This window comes from Salvelinus alpinus, chromosome 16 (genome assembly GCF_045679555.1).
Source record: "Salvelinus alpinus chromosome 16, SLU_Salpinus.1, whole genome shotgun sequence".
Taxonomy (NCBI): Eukaryota; Metazoa; Chordata; class Actinopteri; order Salmoniformes; family Salmonidae; genus Salvelinus; species Salvelinus alpinus.
In genome coordinates this window covers 6,771,790-6,792,318 of record NC_092101.1, presented here as the reverse complement: position 1 = coordinate 6,792,318, position 20,529 = coordinate 6,771,790, and the positions used below count along the sequence as shown (strand labels likewise).

Here is a 20,529-nt window from a genome sequence, read left to right as displayed (position 1 = left end):
AATGGAACAGCTAATATGTACTTATAAGTAAAAGTATACACCATTTCAAATTCTGTATATTCTGCAAACCAGACAGGATAGAAAGGGGCACACTCCAACACTCAGACATAATTTACAAAAGAAGCATTTGTGTTTACTGAGTCTGCTAGATCAGAGGCAGTAGGGAGGACCAGGGATGTTATCTTGATAAGTGTGTGAATTGGATAATTTTCCTGTCAAAATGTAATGAGTACTTTTGGGTGTCAGGGAAAATGTATGGAGTAAAAAGTACATTATTTTCTTTAGGAATGTAGTGAAGTCAAAGTAAAAGCTGGCAAAAATATAAATAGTAAAGTAAAGATACCCCAAAAAACAACTTAAGTAGTACTTTGAAGTATTTTTACCATTTTATACAATACACATGTTGAAATTACAATATCACTGTAACCTACTTGGAGCTGGCAAACCAATTGAATAACTAGCCTATAACTTCAATGTATTGTTGTAGCCTTATGATATTATGCAATTATTAATGGACATGTTTAGTTAAATGAATTGGAAGTTATCAAACCTCTATCGCAATTGCCGATCAGTTGTTAGAACACATTAAATTGACAGTAACAGTAGTCAGATTAGGCTACGGGTAAAAATGTTTCAAATAAAATAACACTGGCTGTTGTTGACGAGCATATCCATATTATTACTATTTAATTAAGTGATTTAAATCATGACCCTCATCCTCAGTAGCCTATTCCAGCAGGCTATTATGAAACACAAGCGCTTCTTACCTCGAAATTGCCTCGCTATTCATGTTGATTAAATGATTCTGTTAATTTGAACTAAGCAAGCTGCTAAATTGTTCAGTTTACATTTTGCCTGCATCTTGTCTAGGCTACTGTAGACTATCTGAAATGAGATGTGGGCCTGTCAGGGGCTATAGGCTACCTGCCTATATCTAAACAAACCATGGCAAAGTTGAATTACAATCATGAACCCAGATTTTGTAGTCTTAACATCTGGCACATAATAACAGCATAATTGTTTCTTGTTCAGAGATTTCGGGATCCTTTGTCCAACTTTCATCACTCATACTCTCTTGACTGATTCATCTATAGGTATGCACATGTGCAAAGGTGTCACGACTTTCGCCGAAGTCGGCTCCTCTCCTTGTTCGGGCAGCGTTCAGCGATCGACGTCACCGGCTTTCTAGCCATCGCCGCTCCATTTTTCATATATCCATTTGTCTTGTCTTGTTTTCATACACACCTGGTTTTCATTTCCCCAATCAATCTACTAGTATTTAACCCTCTGTTTCCCATCATGTTTTGTGCGTAATTGTCTTCATGTCAAGTGATGTTCGTTAAGCGCTTTTACTTTATTGTTCCTTTTTTTGAGCGCGTTTGTTTTGTTGTGCTTCCGGTTTGGAACTATAATAAAGTGCACTTTATGTAATATTACTCTGCTATCCTGCACCTGACTTCGCCTTCATACACACCTTGACAAAAGTGGATTTGTTTACAATTATAAACCTGATTCGAGCCCTGAATACTGATTGGCTGTAAGCCATAGTTTATCAAGTAAAATAAAATGTTCTTTTTCACATGCGCCAAATACAACAGGTGAAATGCTTACTTACAAGCCCTTAATCAACAATGCAGTCTTGAGAAAAATAAGTGTTTAGAAAGTATTTACTCAAATAAACTGAAGCAAAAAATGTATACATTTAAGAAGAAAAATAGAAAATAATTAAAGAGCAACAATAAAATAGCAGTAGCGAGTCTATATACAGGGGGTACTGGTACAGAGTCAATGTGCGGGGGCACAGGTTAGTCGAGGGTAATTGAGGTAATATGTACATGTAGGTAGAGGTAAATTGTGTGGGGGGGGCCAATGCAAATAGTTCGGGTAGCCATTTGATTAGCTGTTCAGGAGTCTTATGGCTTGGGGGTAGAAGCTGGTACAGTAGCAGAGAGAACAGTCTATGACTAGGGATGGCTGGAGTCTTTGGCAATTTTTAGGGCCTTCCTCTGACACCGCCTGTAATAGAGGTCCTGGATGGCATGAAGCTGGGCCATACACACTACCCTCTGTAGTGCCTTGCGGTTGGAGGCAGAGCAGTTGTCAATACCAGGCGTGTTGCAACCAGTCAGGATGCTCTCGATGGTGCAGCTGTAGAACTTTTTGAGGATCGTAGGACCCATGCCATATCTTTTCAGTCTTCTGAGGGGGAACAGGTGTTGTCGTGCCCTCTTCACGACTGTCTTGGTGTGTTTAGACCATGACAGTTCATTGGTGATATGGACACCAAAGAACTTGAAGCTCTCAACCTGCTCGATGATAATGGGGGGGTGCTCGGCCCTCCTGTTCCTGTAGTCCACGATCAGCTCCTTTGTCTTGATCACGTTGAGGGAGAGGTTATCCTGGCACCACGGTGTCAGGTCTCTGACCTCCTCCCTATAGGCTGTCTCATCGTTGTCGGTGATCAGTCCTACCACTGTTGTGTCGTCGGCAAACTTAATGATGGTGTTGGAGTCGTGCTTGGCCATGCAGTCGTGGGTGAACAGGGAGTACAGGAGGGGACTGAGCACACACCCCTGAGGGGCCCCTGTGTTGAGGATCAGCGTGGTAGATGTGTTGTTACCTACCCATACCACCTGGGGGCGGCCCATATGGAAGTCCAGGATCCAATTGCAGAGGGAGGTGTTTAGTCCCAGTGTCCTTAGCTTAGTGATGAGCTTTGAGGGCACTATGGTGTTGAACGCTGAGCTGTAGTCAATGAATATCATTCTCCCGTTCCTTTTTTCCAGGTGGGAAAGGGCAGTGTGGAGTGCAATAGAGATTGCGTCATCTGTAGATCTAGGGTTTCTGGGATAATGTTGTTGATGTGAGCCATGACCAGCCTTTCAAAGCACTTCATGGTTACCGACGTGAGTGCTACGGGTCGGTAGTCATTTAGGCAGGTTACTTTGATGTTCTTGGGCACAGAGACTATGGTGGTTTGCTTGAAACTAGAGGTCGACCGATTAATCGGCATGGCCACTTAATTAGGGCCGATTTCAAGTTTTCCTAACAATCGGTAATCAGCATTTTTGGACGCCAATTAGGGCTGATTACATTGCAATAAATGAGGAGACTGCGTGGCAGGCTGACCACCTGTCACGCGAGTGCAACATCAAAAGGACCTTGTGGCTGCAAGGAGCCAAGGTAAGTTGCTACCTAGCATTAAACTTTGTCACGCCCGGATCTGTTTCACCTGTCCTTGTGATTGTCTCCACCCCCTCCAGGTGTTGCTGATTTCCCCAGTGTATTTATCCCTGTGTTTTCTGTCTCTCTGTGCCAGTTCGTCTTGTATGTTTTTCCAAGTCAACCAGTATTTTTCCCGTTCTCCTGCTTTTTGCTTTTCTCCTTTTTCTAGTCCTCCCAGTTTTAACCCTTGCCTGTTTCTGGACTCTGTACCCGCCTGCCTGACCTTTCTGCCTGACCTTTCTGCCTGCCTTGGCCACGAGCCTGTCTGCCACTCTGTACCTCCTGGACTCTGATCTGGTTTTGATCGTTTGCCTGTCCACGACCATTCTCTTGCCTACTCTTTTTGGATTAACAAAGATAGTAAAGACTCCAACCATCTGCCTCCTGTGTCTGCATCTGGGTCTCACCTTGTGTCATGATAAACTAATCTTATAAAAAACAATCAATCTTAACATAATCACTAGTTAACTGCACATGGTTGATGATATTACTAGTTTAACTAGCTTGTCCTGCGTTGCATATATTCAATGCGGTCCCTGTTATTTTATCATCGAATCACAGCCTACTTCAACTTCGCCAAACGGGTGATGATTTAACAAAAGCGCATTCGCGAATAAAGCACAATCGTTGCACCAATGTACCTAACCATAAACATCAATGCCCTTCTTAAAATCAATACACATGTCACGACTCCGACCGAAGGTGACTCCCCTTCTCGTTCGGGTGGCGCTCGGCGGTCGTCGTCACCGGCCTACTAGCTGCCACTGACTCTTTTTCCTCCCCCTCCTTATGTGTTTATTTGTTACACCTGTGTTTAGGTGATTCTAATTAGTTGGGTTTTATTAGTCAGCCAGCCCGTACGCTTCTTTGTGCGGGATTGTTCAGTTGTAGTTTTGGATTTCGGGAGTAGATGAACGTATTGTTTGTTTCGTTCATCAAGTGTATTTTGGACTGGGTTTTGTCCTCCGTGTATGGGACATTTGTTTGTTACACCCAGTAATTCCGTGTGGACATTTGTTTGCCGGTTGTGCATTAAAAGCACCGTATTGAACTCTCTGTTGTTCCTGCGTCTGACTTCACACCCCCCGACACCCAGAGCGTTACAACACAAGTATATTTTTTAAAACCTACATATTTAGTTAAAATAAATGCATGTTAGCAGGCAATATTAACTAGGGAAATTGTGTCACTTCTCTTGCGTTCAGTGCAAACAGAGACAGGGTATATGCAGCAGTTTGGGCCGCCTGGCTTGTTGCGAACTGTGTGAAGACCATTTCTTCCTAACAAAGACCGTAATTAATTTGCCAGAATTTTACATAATTATGACATAACATTGAAGGTTGTGCAATGTAACAGAAGTATTTAGACTTAGGGTTGCCACCCGTTCGATAAAATACGGAACGGTTCTGTATTTCACTGAAAGAATAAACGTTTTGTTTTCGAAATGATAGTTTCCGGATTTTACCATATTAATGACCTAAGGCTCATATTTCTGTGTGTTTATTATATTATAATTAAGTCTATGATTTGATATTTGATAAAGCAGTCTGACTGAGCGGTGGTAGGCAGCATCAGGCTCGTAAGCATTCATTCAAACAGCACTTTCCTGCGTTTGCCAGCAGCTCTTAGCAATGCTTGAAGCACAGCTCTGTTTATGACTTCAAGCCTATCAACTCCTGAGATTAGGCTCGAAATACTATAGTGCCTATAAGAACATCCAATAGTCAAAGGTATATGAAATACAAATGGTATAAAGAGAAATAGTCCTATAATTGCTATAATAACTACTACAATCTAAAACTTCTTAACTGAGCGTTGGAATTTGAAGGAATTTGAATATTGAAACAATGTTGCAAATGTCGGAGGCAGACAGTGAGGTTTATGCAAATCTCCGCTGTTGAAAACTAAATGTTAGTCTAAAAGAAATGTGAGATAATGTCTAGATGATTTTTATAGTGGAGATCAAGTTTATAACTTCCCTGCCTGGGCTGATGAGACAGTGGATTGCACCGTTAGATGGAACAGAGTAAATAGGCATTTTAAAGTAATAGATTTAGCTGGTGGTAACTTGTGGAATAGACACTGGACGGTTGTATTAAATAGCAATAAGGCACCCCAGGGGTTTGACGTATATAGTTAATATACCACGGATAACGGCTGTATCCAGTCACTCTGTGTTGTGTCATGCTTAAGAACAGCCCTTAGCAGTGGTATATTGGCCATATACCATACCCCCTTGTGTCTTAGTGCCAAATAATAGCAGACATCCATGGATGGAAAATGATTTGGGGAGTTTAATAAGGGCAAATTATATTTTTTCTTTCTACATATTCAAATTTCTTTATTATGTCATGTCATAGCTTGCAATAATTATTACTTTGTGGGAAACCGAATTTAGCTTTTAACGTTATAAGTTACAACGATATTCCTTCTCAATCGGCTCAATACATTTTTTTTATTGTATAACTATGGGAACTCCCCACTTTCTGTGAAAAAAAAATTGGGCTCGTTGTCAGTCCTCTTGGACAGGTTTTTTGGTCATTGGGCTAGAAATGTTATTCCGACCTGGCAACCCTGGAAGAGGGTACACTAAGGGGTTGTCAAATTTTTTTTTGCCATTGATTGGATTACTCATTGTCACACATGAACGCGTTGATCTGTAGCCCCGCCCCTTTGCCCTGGCTGCTAAGAGCTGCTGCTGTCTGATACAGAAATTACAGATGAAAGGTTAGCTAGCGACCTTAGTAACTTTACCAAATATTGACTATTCATTGTCGGCAAGAGGATTTACCCCTGTCTGTGGTATGAACAGGTAACTTTGGTCATCTCGCCTGAAGTTGTGGTAAGGGAAATTCAATGGACTAACATAATTATACATGAAATAGCTAGCTACGTTACAGTAGATACCTGACACACGAGACCATGCCATGACACGCGTTACAAAACAGATGAATTTCAATAATACACGAAGTTGCTAGTTAGCTAGTAATGTGATATAACAAATAACAGTTTATGTAAAGAAATGTCACTCTTGGGTAGTTTGCTTCCGCTAATTACTTGCTAGCTAGTTAGCTAACGGTGCAACTAGCTAGTATACAGTAGCTAACTAACGTTAGCTAGCCAGTTTCAGCTAAAGATGTTTGTTGACATGTGTCATACAATATCTGTCTTGCCGGTGTACGATTAACTTACTCGTGCTTTAACTAACTGGTAATGTTGTCTACTGATGAGATGTTTTGTAGCCAACCACAGTGTTTAAAAAAAAAATTGCTAGCCAGACAAGTACAGTAGCTAGCCAACTGTTTCATACTTCAGTCTATAGCTTTCATAACACAACAATAGTTGCACGTTTTTTTGGGAAGCAAGCACGTTTTCTCCACGTACATGTAATGAATAGTCACATGTATACGACTCATGAATGTTGACATTTAATTATTATAGCTATTTTGAAGTTGTGTTGTGGTCTACATTTCACTTAGCAAGCTGTGTGTTCCTGGGGAAAGTAATGATAATATGCTCTTTCTAGCATTTGTCCTGGTTAAGGCACATACTCGGACACTAGGGCTATTGAATATGTCAAGTAACAGACATGTCTGTATTGTATAGCTCTATATGAGGTGCCATTTGATAGTGCACAAAGTATGACAAACATTCCACCTTTGTAATTTGCATGCTTTCTCCAAGATCAGAAAGCTGAAGCATGGATTCAGCTCAGGGGAACTTCTCTCCACTCAAACGCTTTGTAGTGGCCAAAAAGAAGATCAGTGATGTGTTTGAGCAACTGCTGGAGTATGTGAAGGAATGCTCAGCGTTTGTAGAAGGTGAGTGTGTATAGTAAATCAGGTATGTTGGCAACATTTCAATTCCAAAGTAAGCTAATTAATACATGTGAAAGTGCTTTTTCTTATGTCTTGAGAACACTGTTCTCGTCTCACTTTTCCTTGTGTGATTGTCAGAAACGTGTCAGAATGAAGCCTTGGAGAACATTGCAAGTCGTGACCAACAGGAGCAGATTCAGGCGTATGCTGGCAAACTGCAAACTATCAAAGATGTGCTGGCACGCAGACACATGAAGGTGGCCTTCTTTGGCAGGTAAATAAGTGTAGTCGGATGCATTTTGATTTCTCCACCGTTTTGCATGTGCTTAGTTTGAGTTTAGTGTACACAGCAGGGGTTTTGAACATTTTAAACAACGTTGGGATCCTTAACTTTAAGTAAAAAACCGTATCCAATTTTTGGTTTGTTTGTTTTATTCCCCACTTCATTAAAATCACAATTCAGTTATCACAAAACATATTAATTTCTGTGTTATAGCCGATAGGATATAAAGGTTTGGGGAAGTTGTGTAATTCAAATGAAACCAGCGAGGAAGAGGCAAACTTAAGGCTACTTGGTGAATTTGCAAGGCGTACAAGACAAGCCATTGTGAGATGCAGATTACCAAAATATATGAGTACGTTTCTGCCTTCTTCTGCCTCTCTCCCTCTTGCTGGCCTGTCTGCTAATGATGCAAGTGTGTGTTCAGTCTTTGGTCTGTTGTGTGTAGAATATCCTAGAATATTCTAGACATCATGGCACCGATGTCATCGGGCCAGTCTTGTGAGCACAGGGTAGCCTACTTTGTTTTTGCCTCATAAAATGATAGTAGGCTACTGGTAGACTGTATCAATTACGCTTTTCAGACATAATCTAATGTGGCTGCTTGAAAATGCCTTGGAAACGGTGTGTTTGTCTGTCTGTTAAGGTAGGCCACACTACAGTTTGTTAAATGCGGACACGAAACCTCTGGTGACATTAACAGACATTTTACAGGACTAAAGTCCATCAATAGGCAACCAGAACTGTCAATCAAATAATTGTAAGCTGCTGCGCCAGACCACTACCTCCCAAAAAAGTACTTTTAAAGTTTGTTAAATACTGTGATTTACCAAAACATTTAGTAGAAATAAAACACATCTAGCTACCATAAAAAAACAACACAGCAGCACATCAGTCAGCAATGTTTATTGTCATGAAAAAAATGACTTTACGCTGGAGCAGAATTCTACTGTCTGAAAATGTACAGACCTGATGCAGCACTTTTTAAAATAGTCTGAAAAGTTATCAATTGTCGCAATCAACATGTTACTGTAGCTGCGTTCTATGTCTGTAAAGGGTTGTGGTGGATATAACTTAATTGCCCTGCCTTAGCGGTCATACATACGTAATCGGATCTTTATTCCGCATTGTAAATTGACGCGGATATTTTCTGGCCATTTTTTAAATTTGAAGCAAAATGATCCATTTGTCAAATCCGTAGTATACAGCTTAGAGACTAGAAAATAAATATGGGTAGATAACAGACAGCCACAGTTAAGCAGAGATCAATGCATCATGACATAGAGTTTTGCTTTTTAATCAGTTAAGATACAGAGCACTGTATTGTACTGTAGTAGATGCGTATTTCCCACGCTTTCAGCATTGCTAATTGAGGATAATGAAGAAAATGTGGCGTGCGACCCAGTTTCCTTTTTATTGCTGGTTTATTGAAGCACACTTTGGGCACGGCCGGCCCGCTCATTAGGCAGGATTTGGAGGCAGATTGACGAGGGCGGCATTTTCTGAGCTAAACTTACTAAGACGTACCTCCAACAACACATAAAACCTCACAATTCTGCACAAAAACCACAACAATTTCTCAGCTAGTGGCAAGGCGCTTTTTAGGTGAGCGCTCTGATAAGCAGTGCCCACTTTGTCAAAGGAAGGGGCACAAAATGTTTTGCTTGTCCGTTCCCAGCATGCCTCTCCAGGGTGCTGTTGGAGAGACGCATCTCTGCAGCACTCCACCAACGTTCAGTCCAAAAATTATCTAACATAAATCATGTAGCAGATATAGGAAATGGTAGAAAGAGTATGTGGCCTTTTCTGTAGCATACAGGCTGGAGATAAAATGTGTGACAATGTAATGACACGGACACTTTTTACGTCATGCAGGTTTCTCCGATCAAATAGTCTAACCTAAATGGCGCTCAATCAACAACAAAAAAATTAGCTGTCATGTTAACAAAGCAACATATCCTAAAAACAGGACAGGTCAAAGTAAAATGGACAATATGGAATGGACAATCACAACTGTTGTCCAGGAGTTTCACCTCATTGTCATGATCAGGGGTTTCAAATTTGTAAAAATAAAATACTTTTGCTATTCCCACTGTGCAAATCGGCTTGCGATTTCTCCTGATAAAGTTGTATAGCTGATATTCAGTGCTTAAATAGCCAAATTGATTAGTCACAAGAATCAGGACTAATAAAGCCAATGCAATGGCCTGTTTTACAAATGATGGGTCTACCACAAAATTCCATTGCATGTCGACATGGTAGGCTACACCTCTGTAAGCACGGACAGATGCCTTTTGGACGTCGTTTTTTTGGTGCAGTTCTGCACCGGCCTTGATTCCGCATCCATGGACATTGGTTTTTGGTCTGGTCTGGACCAAATCTGAACCAATCATAGATCTATGTTTAGTTCAGATTTGGTGCAGTGTAGACCAGCCTTGATTTCAATGTCCACGGACATAGATTTTTGGTCCGGTCCATCATAGATGTCTATGTTTGGTTCCGATTTTTTTCCGGTCTGGACCAGCCTTAATTTGGCCCAAACATAGACGTCTATAAATGACTTATTTTCAACTTTCTTTCAGTACCGAAAGTAAACCTGATTTCAACTTCCGGAAATATGTATTTTTCAAATTCCGGAAAATATGTATTTTAAACATACGGAAAATACCTTTTCACCTTTCATTCAGAACCTGAATTGAACCTCTTCAACGTCTGGAAAATAAGTATTTTAGACGTCTTTTCAACGTCATTTTGCTTACTGGGACTATTCTAGTTTTGCGAGGGGTTTCATTTTTTGGTCTTGCCTATGGAGGCAGAATGGCAAGGACCGGCACTGACTTTAGGGATGGGTGGTATCCAGATTTTCATACCGGGGTATACAGTATTACCAGAAGGTGTGCTATTTTTATGCGGGGATGCACAAAATGTTTTATTCGGGGCTCTTGGTCCAGGAGGGTATTGAATGTCTCTGCTGTTAACCAAGAAGCTTTCTCTTGACATCTAGCCACTTAGCTATTTGACACGTCTTAGAGTTCTTATAGATATACTTAACTTATTGTTACAGGCAGTGGCATAGTACGCACCTCCACAGCCCCCGCATGGCGGGGGTGCCCCCAACTCCTCCAAAAAAGTACTTTCTTTTTTACGGTATTGAAGTCATACCGTCTGTATTTCGAAATGCCCCGATATACGGTATAAATGGTATATCGCCCAAGCCTAGCACACCTGCATTGAAACTGCTCTGCTCCCTCAGGCTTTTATCTTACAAAACCAAACCTATTTTTGAAAAGTCTCAACCTTTGTGGTAATCTACCACTCTGTATACATACAAACTAGCTATTTGACAAGATTCATCATGACATAATTGCCTATTCATAATCCAGTAAATCACATCTGGCCAACATTTCTGTAATAATGAATTCAAATCAAATCTTATTTGTCACATGCGCCGAATACAACAGGTGTGGTAATCTTCACCTTACAGTGAAATGCTTACTTACAAGCCCTTAACCAACAAAGCAGTTTTAAGAAAAATACCTAATAAAATAATAATAATAAAAGTAACCAATCATTTGAATAGACTTTTTTTGAGATTGTATGTATGAGGTAAAAGAAAGGTACTTAGACTTCCTCTTACATGATCTTCCGTGCTTAGGACGAGTAATGGGAAGAGTACAGTGGTCAATGCCATGCTTAGGGACCGGGTGCTGCCCAGTGGAATGGGTCACACCACCAACTGCTTCCTGAGTGTGGAGGGCACGGACGCGGACCACGCCTACCTCAAGACCGAGGGCTCAGAGGAGGAGAAGAGCATCAAGGTAAGTCCACTGGAGATGTGGATATACTGGCTTAGGCCTAGATGCATGGAAGATTAGGCTAGCTCTTATTACCACTCATATACTAGGCAATACATCCTCAGTGAGGTTGGAATTGGGCTACCTGATTGAGTTACTTGAAGATGATTAACTCGTATTACCACTCAAAGTGTACCCTCACAGTCACGTTTTGATTTCTGACTAAGCAATTAATCATTAAACAACTTTAGTCTAGATAAGGTTATTGCAATCAGGACAAGCACAGGTAAACATTAAATAAACGTTAAATAATGGATATTTATTAAAGTATCGAGTGGTAGTGCACACTTGGAAGTCGTAACTTTCTACTCCATTGGAAAAATATTAACAAACGATGGATTTCAACACCCTAACAAATTCCTGCATTTACACAGGACAAATATAGGTAGAAGGAAGGCATTAAAGAATGGACATCATGCTTGAACCCCTGTATGGAAGATATCCATAATACAGAGATCTAAGCTAGAGCTACCCTCAGCCTCAACCTATTATCCATGATATAATCCACTGTCTATTGTAAAATGCTGTAGAGACCATTAGAACCATTGTAAGAAAAAATTCAGCAGATACTTTTCCTCCAGTTGATTGTAATCACTCAAACACATGAATTGTTTTCACATCTGCATCCGGGGGACCAGAGCATTAGCGTTATCAAACAGTATTTTTTTTAAAGGAAAGAGATGCCTCACCTTCACGTGCAGTATGTTTAAAAAAAAAATTTAATAGCACCTCTACTCTGGTTGTTTGAGGAATAAAAATTGATTCTGCCATTATACATTACATACATATTGTCAGGCAAGCAAAGTTTGAGATTGATTGAAATCCAGTAAATGATACTGTGACGACTTCTCTCGTTCTAGACTGTGAACCAGCTGGGTCACGCTCTGCACATGGACGAGAGTCTGGACGCAGGCTGCCTGGTCCGAGTATTTTGGCCCAAGACCAAGTGTGCCCTGCTCAGAGACGATCTGGTTCTCGTAGACAGGTACGGCAACGGAATGCTGCCAATGACCCCACTTGACCTCCATTTACACCGCTGGTCCTAAGACTAAGGCCCTATAAAATCCGCGATGTGGAGAACACGGACGGAATCACAGAGACCAGATATTAAAATGGAATTCAACAATATTCAAAAATGTATTGAACTTAGTAGGGTATAAACTAAATGTATTTAAAAATGCATGACTTTTCCCAAGTTTATGTTAAGACAGGAACAGAATGCATAAGTGATTGGTATTTCCTGCAACTTTATGAAGAGGTAACGAGAATTCCTCCTGTCTGTGTATGTGCGGTGCGTGCATCTACCACTTTGTGTAGCCGTTAGCGATTATGCTAATGAAAAATCTTCTGATAGATGGCAAGGCTTTCCCAAAAACCTTCTCAATGAAATGTTCACTACAAAGTAGGCTGCAAAATGATATCATGATTATTTGCATCGATCCAGTAGTTATTTGTTTTGCAAACTACCATCACCTTTGCTACAAAAACACAGCTAAATGTAATTTGTATTGGTGCCACTTGTTAAAGCCACTTCAATCAGTGTAGACAGGTTAAAGGAGGATTTTTAAGCCTCGAGACAATTGTGACGGATTGTCTAAGTGTGCCTTTTAGAGGGTGAGTGGGCAAGACAAAATATTGAAGTGTCTTTGAACAGGGTATGATAGTAGGTTTGTGTCAACTGCAACGCTGCTGGGTTCTTCACGCTCAACAGTTTCCTGTTGGTCCACCACCAAAATGACATCCAGCCTACTTGACACAACTGTGGGAAGCATTGGAGTCAGCATGGGCCAGCATCCTTGTGGAATGCTTTTGACACCTTGTAGTGGGGCTGAAAATGGGGCTGTGCAACTCAATATTAAGGTGTTCCTAATTTTTGGTATATTCAGTGTATACACAGTGCCAATATATTGGTATATTCAGATTCACAGTGCCAATATCATATTTATAATGTGCAGGGATACTGGAGTGGTAGGGGTAGGCGTGAATCTGTTTTGCTTTCCTGTGTCCCTGTATATGAGGATTGCAATTGTAGCTATGCCATACGGTATGATCTGAACTATTGCTAAATAGCCTTACTACACTAGCCGTCAACCATCAGTGTCCCAAGTCCCATGGGAAGGATTGACCATCAATAAGCAGAGGTTGACTAAACTGTACTACTAGGAGAAGTTATGACCTTGACCTTCTAACCCTATCCTCCATCTTCTTTAGCCCTGGGACAGATGTCACTACGCAGCTGGACAGCTGGATCGACAATTTCTGCCTGGACGCCGATGTCTTCGTGCTGGTGGCGAACTCAGAATCAACCCTCATGAACACGGTACGAGTGCTCACAAGCTGACCCTCCAGGTGGGATCTTGACAGAGCTGACCAATCACAAATTGTATTTGTCACATGCGCCGAATACTACAGGTGTAGAACTTACAGTGAAATGCTTACTTACAAGCCCTTAACCAACAATGTAGTTTTAAGAGTGTTTAAAGTATTTACTAAATAAACTGAAGTAAACAATAAATGAAAAAAATAAGATATAATAGAAAATAACAAATAATGATAGAGCAACAATAAAATATCAATAGCGAGACTATATACAGGGGGTACCGGTACAGTGTCGATGTGCGGGGGCACAGGTTAGTCGAGGTAATTGAGGTAATATGTACATGTAGGTAGAGGTAAAGTGATTATGCTTGGCTGTGTGCTTAGGCTCGTTGTCCTGTTGGAAGGTGAACCTTCACACCAGTCTGAGGTCCTGACCGCTCTGGAGCAGGTTTTCATCAAGGATCTCTCTGTACTTTGCTCCGTTCATCTTTCTCTCGATCCTGGCTAGTCTCCCAGTCCCTGCCGCTGAAAAACATCCCCACAAACCATCAGTTGACACAAACCTACTATCATACCCTGTTCAAAGACACTTCAATATTTTGTCTTGCCCACATCTTCACCATCAGTGGTGGAAAAAGTACCCAATTGTCATATTTGAGTAAAAGTAAAGATACTTAAGTAGTATCTTTTTCTCAAGTACTACTTGAGAAAAAGTCAAAGTATTTGGTTTTAAATATACTTAAGTATCAAAAGTAAAAGTATATAAATAATTTCACATTTCTTATATTAAGCAAACCAGACGGCACAATTTTCTTGTTTTTGTAATTTACTGATATCCATGGGCACACTCCAACACTCAGACATAATTTACAAACAAAGTATTTGTGTTTAGTGAGTCCACCAGATCAGAGGCAGTAGGGATGACCAGGAATGTTCTCTTGATAAATGTGTAAATTTGAACATTTTCCTGTTCTGCTAAGCATTCAGAATGTAATGAGTACTTCTGGGTGTAAGGGATGTGTATGGAATAAAAAGTATATTATTTTTTTTAGGAATGTAGCGGAGTAAAAGTAAAATTTGTCAAAAATATAAATAGTAAAGTACAGATACCCCAATAAATGGCTTAAGTGGTACTTTAAAGTATTTTTACTGAAGTACTTTACACATTTGTTCACCGTAGAGATGGTGCCAGGTTTCCTCCAGACATGACGCTTGTCATTCAGGCCAAAGTGTTCAATCTTAGTTTCATCAGACCAGAGAATCTTGTTTCTCATGGTCTGAGTCCTTAAGGTGCCTTTTGCCAAACTCCAAGTGGGCTGTCATGTGCCTTTTTACTGAGGAGTGGCTTCTGTTTGGCCACTCTACCATAAAGGCCTGATTGGTGAAGTGCTGCAGAGATGGTTGTCCTTCTGGAAGGTTCTCCCATCTCCACAGAGGAACTCTGGAGCTCTGTCAGAGTGATTATCGGTTCTTGGTCACCTCCCTGACCAAGGCCCTTCTCCCCCGATTGCTCAGTTTGGCCAGGCGGGCCAGCTCTTGGGAGAGTCTTGGTGGTTCCAAACTTCTTCCATTTAAGAATGATGGAGGCCACTGTGTTCTTGGGGACATTCAATGCTGCAGAATTTTTTTAATGATCTTCCCCTCGACATAATCCTGTCTCGAAGCTCTTCAGACAATTTCTTTGACCTCATGGCTTGGTTTTTGCTCTGACATGCACTGTCAACTGTGGGACCTTATATAGATAGGAGTGTGCCTTTCCAAATCATGTCCAATCAATTGAATTTACCACAAATGCACTCTAATCAAGTTGTAGAAACATCTCAAAGATGATCAATGGAAACAGCTTAATTTCGAGTCTCATAGCAAAAGGTCTGAATACTTGTGTAAATAAGGTAATTCGTTTTTTATTTTTAATACATTTGCAAGATTTTCTAAAAACCTGTTTTTGCTTTGCCATTATGGGGTATTGTGTGTAGATTGATGAGTAAAAAATGTAATTTAATACATTTTAGAATAAGGCTGTAACGTAACAAAATGTGGAATCAATCAAGGGGTCTTAATACTTTCCTAATGCACTCTGTGTTCTATGAAGCAACAAATTAGCAAAATTGTTCTTCGAAACAACTAGAAGGAATTGTCAACATATTTCAACAATCTTTTCAAGAAAATCTGTGCATATTAAGCAGCTTGTACCCAATTGTCATATTGGAATGATGCCTCTTTAATCTAAGGGCATTTCATCTGAACTGCGTGTGAGAATTGGAATGTGAATTGACACACTAAAGGAAGTGTTTTCTTGTGAGGAAGGAGAGGTTGTTTTCTTTCCAACGCTTGTTATAGTCTAGGATAGGGCCGGCTCCATTTTGGTCCAGCACTCAGGACCAGCTCTGTTTGTCTGCTGAGGCATTTAGAGAATGTCAGGGCACATAGTCAATCACTGAGCTCGCTCGTTATCTGTGCCAAATCACTATTTGACAAAGCACCCTAGGATACCCCGCCTCTGTTTAATTAAATCATAGAACCCTATATATTTGAAGTACTCTATATAGTAGATTAGATAAGCATTATTTGACTGATAATACTTTGCTCTTGGACAAACACAATGTCTTATTCAACTTGTTCTAGCTAAGTTTAGTTCTTGAATGAAACTCAACTGTTTGATAAACAACAGACAATAAGTCTTTCAATGAATGGAGCCCTTCTCTATCGAATTAGCCAATGACCTATCTTTGTGACACTTGACAAAAGCCCTTGACACATCTCCTTCCCGTATAGACTGACTGACTGAGTGAGTGTGTGTATACTGCACGTTCCCTATTGTATTGGAGTGTTTATGTATGTGGGTCAACTACACACACAGACTGTATGTACACAGTACATTGGGACACCTTATCTCTGAATTGTGGCTAAAGGTTAAACACGTGCCGCAGTCTGGTGTAGTCGGTAAAGTTTTAGACTCCGGACGACTCATGCGTCCTTGGCAACCGGGTTTCGAGCCTCACCTCGGCCAACTGTCTGTGCCCTTCCTGTCTGTGCCTCCTCCTCCAATATCAATCCACCGATTTCTCTTCCAACTGTCCTGTCAAATTAAATCAATAAAATTCTCCTTATAATATATATATATATATTTTTTTAATAAAGGTTAACACAGCACTTTGATATTAATAATGCTTTCTTTTTTGGTGCACTAACTATTTCTGACCATGCATTTTTGTGTGTCCTCCAGGAGAAGCATTTCTTCCACAAGGTGAACGAGAAACTCTCCAAACCTAACATCTTCATCCTCAACAACCGCTGGGATGCCTCGGCCAACGAGCCAGAGTACATGGAGGATGTGAGTGTCTTACCAACAATAACAGGGCATTAATACATTTTTTGAAAGTTCAGAATAGAAGAATTAGCCACTGGTGCTGAAATAGGGTTGAGCAGTATCAAGATTTCCATACCTTTTATTCTATTCCTGTACCGTACCTGGGCATATGGTATTACCGGCAGTACAGACAAGGGGATGCTATTAAAAAAAATACATACAGTTGAAGTCAGAAGTTTACATACACTTAGGTTGGAGTCATTAAAACTTATTTTTCAACAACTCCACAAATTTCTTGTTAATAACAAACTATAGTTTTGGCAAGTCGGTTAGGACATCTACTTTGTGCATGACAAGTAATTTTTCCAACAATTGTTTACAGACAGATTATTTCACTTATAATTCACTGTATCACAATTCCAGTGGGTCAGAAGTTTACATACACTAAGTTGACTGTGCCTTTAAACAGCTTGGAAAATTCCAGAAAATTATGTCATGGCTTTAGAAGCTTCTGATGGGCTTATTGACATCATTTGAGTCAATTGGAGGTGTACATGTGGATGTATTTCAAGGCTTACCTTCAAACTCAGTGCCTCTTTGCTTGACATCATGGGAAAATCAAAAGAGATCAGCCAAGACCTCAGAAAACAATTGTAGACCTCCACAAGTCTAGTTCATCCTTGGGAGCAATTTCCAAATGCCTGAAGGTACCACGTTCATCTGTACAAACAAAAGTACCCAAGTATAAACATCATGGGACCATGCAGCCATCATACCGCTCAGGAAGGAGTCGCGTTCTGTCTCCTAGAGATGATTGTACTTTTGTTTCGAAAAGTGCAAAGCAATCCCAGAACAACAGTAAAGGACCATGTGAAGATGCTGGAGGAAACGGGTACAAAAGTATCTATATCCACAGTAAAACGAGTCCTATATAGACATAACCTGAAAGGCCGCTCAGCAAGGAAGAAGCCACTGCTCCAAAACCACCATAAAAAAGCCAGACTACAGTTTGCAACTGCACATGGAGACAAAGATCGTACTTTTTGGAGAAATGTCCTCTGGTCTGATAGAACTGTTTTGCCCTAATGACCATCGTTATGTTTGGAGGAAAAAGGGGGAGGCTTGCAAGCCGAAGAACACCATCCCAACTGTGAAGCATGGGGGTGGCAGCATCATGTTGTTGGGGTGCTTTTCTGCAGGAGGGACTGGTGCACTTCACAAAATGATGGCATCTTAAGATTGGAAAATTTATGTGGATATATTGAAGCAACATCTCAAGACATCAGTCAGGAAGTTAAAGCTTGGTCGCAAATGGGTCTTCCAAATAGACAATGACCCCAAGCATACCTCCAAAGTTGTGGCAAAATGGCTTAAGGACAACAAAGTCAAGGTATTGGAGGGGTAATCACAATGCCCTGACCTCAGTCCTATAGAACATTTGTGGGCAGAACTGAAAAAGCGTGTGCGAGCAAGAAGGCCTACAAACCTGACTCAGTTACACCAGCTCTGTCAGGAGGAATGGGCCAAAATTCACCCAACTTATTGTGGGAAGCTTGTGGAAGGCTACCCGAAATGTTTGACCCAAGTTAAACATTTTAAAGGCAATGCTATACTAATTGAGTGTATGTAAACTTCTGACTCACTGGGAATGTGACGAAATAAATAAAAGCTGAAATAAATCATTCTCTCTACTATTATTCTGACATTTCACATTCTTAAAATAAAGTGGTGATCCTAACTGACCTAAGACAGGGAATTTTTACTCGAATTAAATGTCAGGAATTGTGAAAAGCTGAGTTTAAATGTATTTAGCCAAGGTGTATGTAAACTTCCGACTTCAACTGTATATTTGATATTGTTTTATCTATAAAGGATAACTTTTTTTAATGTTTCATTATTTTTAGGAAATTCACTGAGGGCGTGGTCCTCCCCTTCCTCCTCTGAGGATCCTCAACTGCCATATATGGCATATACAGTCTACCACTCAAGCCTAGAGCTGAAGTGCAAATTACATTTATCTCCCCATGAGAGTTTTTGTTAGTGCTATGAGCTTTGTTGTAGTAATTTACATTTAAGTCATTTAGCAGACGCTCTTATCCAGAGCGACTTACAAATTGGTGCATTCACCTTATGATATCCAGTGGAACAACCACTTTACAATAGTGCATCTAACTCTTTTAAGGGGGGGGGGGGGTTAGAAGGATTACTTTATCCTATCCTAGGTATTCCTTAAAGAGGTGGGGTTTCAGGTGTCTCCGGAAGGTGGTGATTGACTCCGCTGACCTGGCGTCGTGAGGGAGTTTGTTCCACCATTGGGGTGCCAGAGCAGCGAACAGTTTTGACTGGGCTGAGCGGGAACTGTACTTCCTCAGAGGTAGGGAGGCGAGCAGGCCAGAGGTGGATGAACGTAATGTAAACGTAACATAGCAGGCGGATCGCTGGGAGAACAACCTCTATATTGTTACGGAGAAGAATAGTGACATCCACATCTTTAAGATACAGAACATGTCGACTGGCCAGGAGAAAACGGTCCACCGTAATCTGATAATGCCTGTAAACTTTTTGCCTCTCCCTGACACTGCCTTAGAGACACCTAATACGGGAGACCGTGAGGATCCGAGTGAGGAGATGGAGGACTCATCCATGAATGATATACCAGAAATGGACATCGGTGAGAGGACTAGTGTGTGGGTATCAGAACAGACCTCGGAGGAAACACAGTCGGAGCCCTCTGAAAAAGAGACCCTAGATGTGCTGGAAGATGGGCCACTGGCGAGGGACCCTCAGAACTCACCACATTCTGAGGGTGCCACTGGTGGCACAAGCATGTCAGAGGTAACCTTTGGAGAAGAAATGTCCGAACCTTCTGAGGAAGAAAGGCATTCTGAAGATGCCACTGGTGGCACAAGCTCCAGCAACAGTCACAGAACCTTTGACCTTGACTACCCATCGACTGTGGACAGTGACCCACCAATGGTGGTTGTAGTTGAACAGGTTAAACGTAATGATAACTCTGTTAGGACTGTCAGGTCAGGGGCTGGTCGAGTTAGGAAACGCCCAGTGAGACTCATTGAGACTATGCAGACACAGAGGGTTTTTCATACAGAATTCATTAGAGTACCTGTGTGGGTGTAGGATTAGAATCCAAGTCTGTAGCCACATTTATTTTTATTTTTTTACTTTTAACTTTCAAGAGACCCTATAGAGGTAATGGGTCAGGGGTCATGTAGGCCAAGGTTTTTCTGTCTGAGGTTCTTATTGTCACTGAGTGTACTGAACATGTAACAGGCATGTTTTCCTACGGGGTCTTTGAATTCCCCTAATTCTCTTTAGAGAATAGTCTTTGCACTGGAATATTTGGTGACATATATATTGCAAGGTATTGCATACCTCATTTAGTTTCTTTGTAGTATGCAAGTGTAATTCAGCAGGGGAGAATGTAACAGGGTTGGTTATGTTTCCACTTGCCTCTAAAGAAATGTGTATTTGATGTTCAAGCATTCTTATTGGTTAGTTCAACTCTGATGACAATAAGGGGTGTTGTGATTGGCCCCGCTTGCAGATAGGGGGAGATCGCGAACGTCAGGTCTTCCCAGTATGAAAATGTGATGCAAGGGGTAGGTCACGTTCTGAATACTGTTTTCTATTTTCTATTTTACAATGTGTACAAGTTTGCTGTACGTTACTGATTTTATACATGTGTGGGTATATGGTACCTGTTAG

At 40.9% G+C, this 20,529-nt stretch overlaps 1 protein-coding gene across 5 annotated transcripts in view; it reads left to right on the top strand.

Annotated features, from left to right (window-relative positions):
- The first annotated feature begins 5,873 nt into the window (after positions 1-5,873).
- The window catches only part of LOC139540699 (mitofusin-1-like), a 28,891-nt gene continuing 14,235 nt past the window's right edge, over positions 5,874-20,529 (top strand). The window contains exons 1-7 of one of the 5 annotated variants that reach the window (XM_071344570.1): positions 5,874-6,067; positions 6,915-7,046; positions 7,182-7,317; positions 10,979-11,141; positions 12,038-12,162; positions 13,389-13,497; positions 16,723-16,830. In XM_071344570.1, coding sequence (XP_071200671.1) covers positions 6,926-7,046; positions 7,182-7,317; positions 10,979-11,141; positions 12,038-12,162; positions 13,389-13,497; positions 16,723-16,830 — 762 coding nt within the window. In that variant the 5' untranslated portion in view covers positions 5,874-6,067; positions 6,915-6,925. Of the gene's footprint in view, positions 6,068-6,909; positions 7,047-7,181; positions 7,318-10,978; positions 11,142-12,037; positions 12,163-13,388; positions 13,527-16,722; positions 16,831-20,529 lie in introns of all 5 variants that reach the window. The other 4 variants (XM_071344569.1, XM_071344571.1, XM_071344573.1 and 1 more) reach the window with 4 other exon arrangements.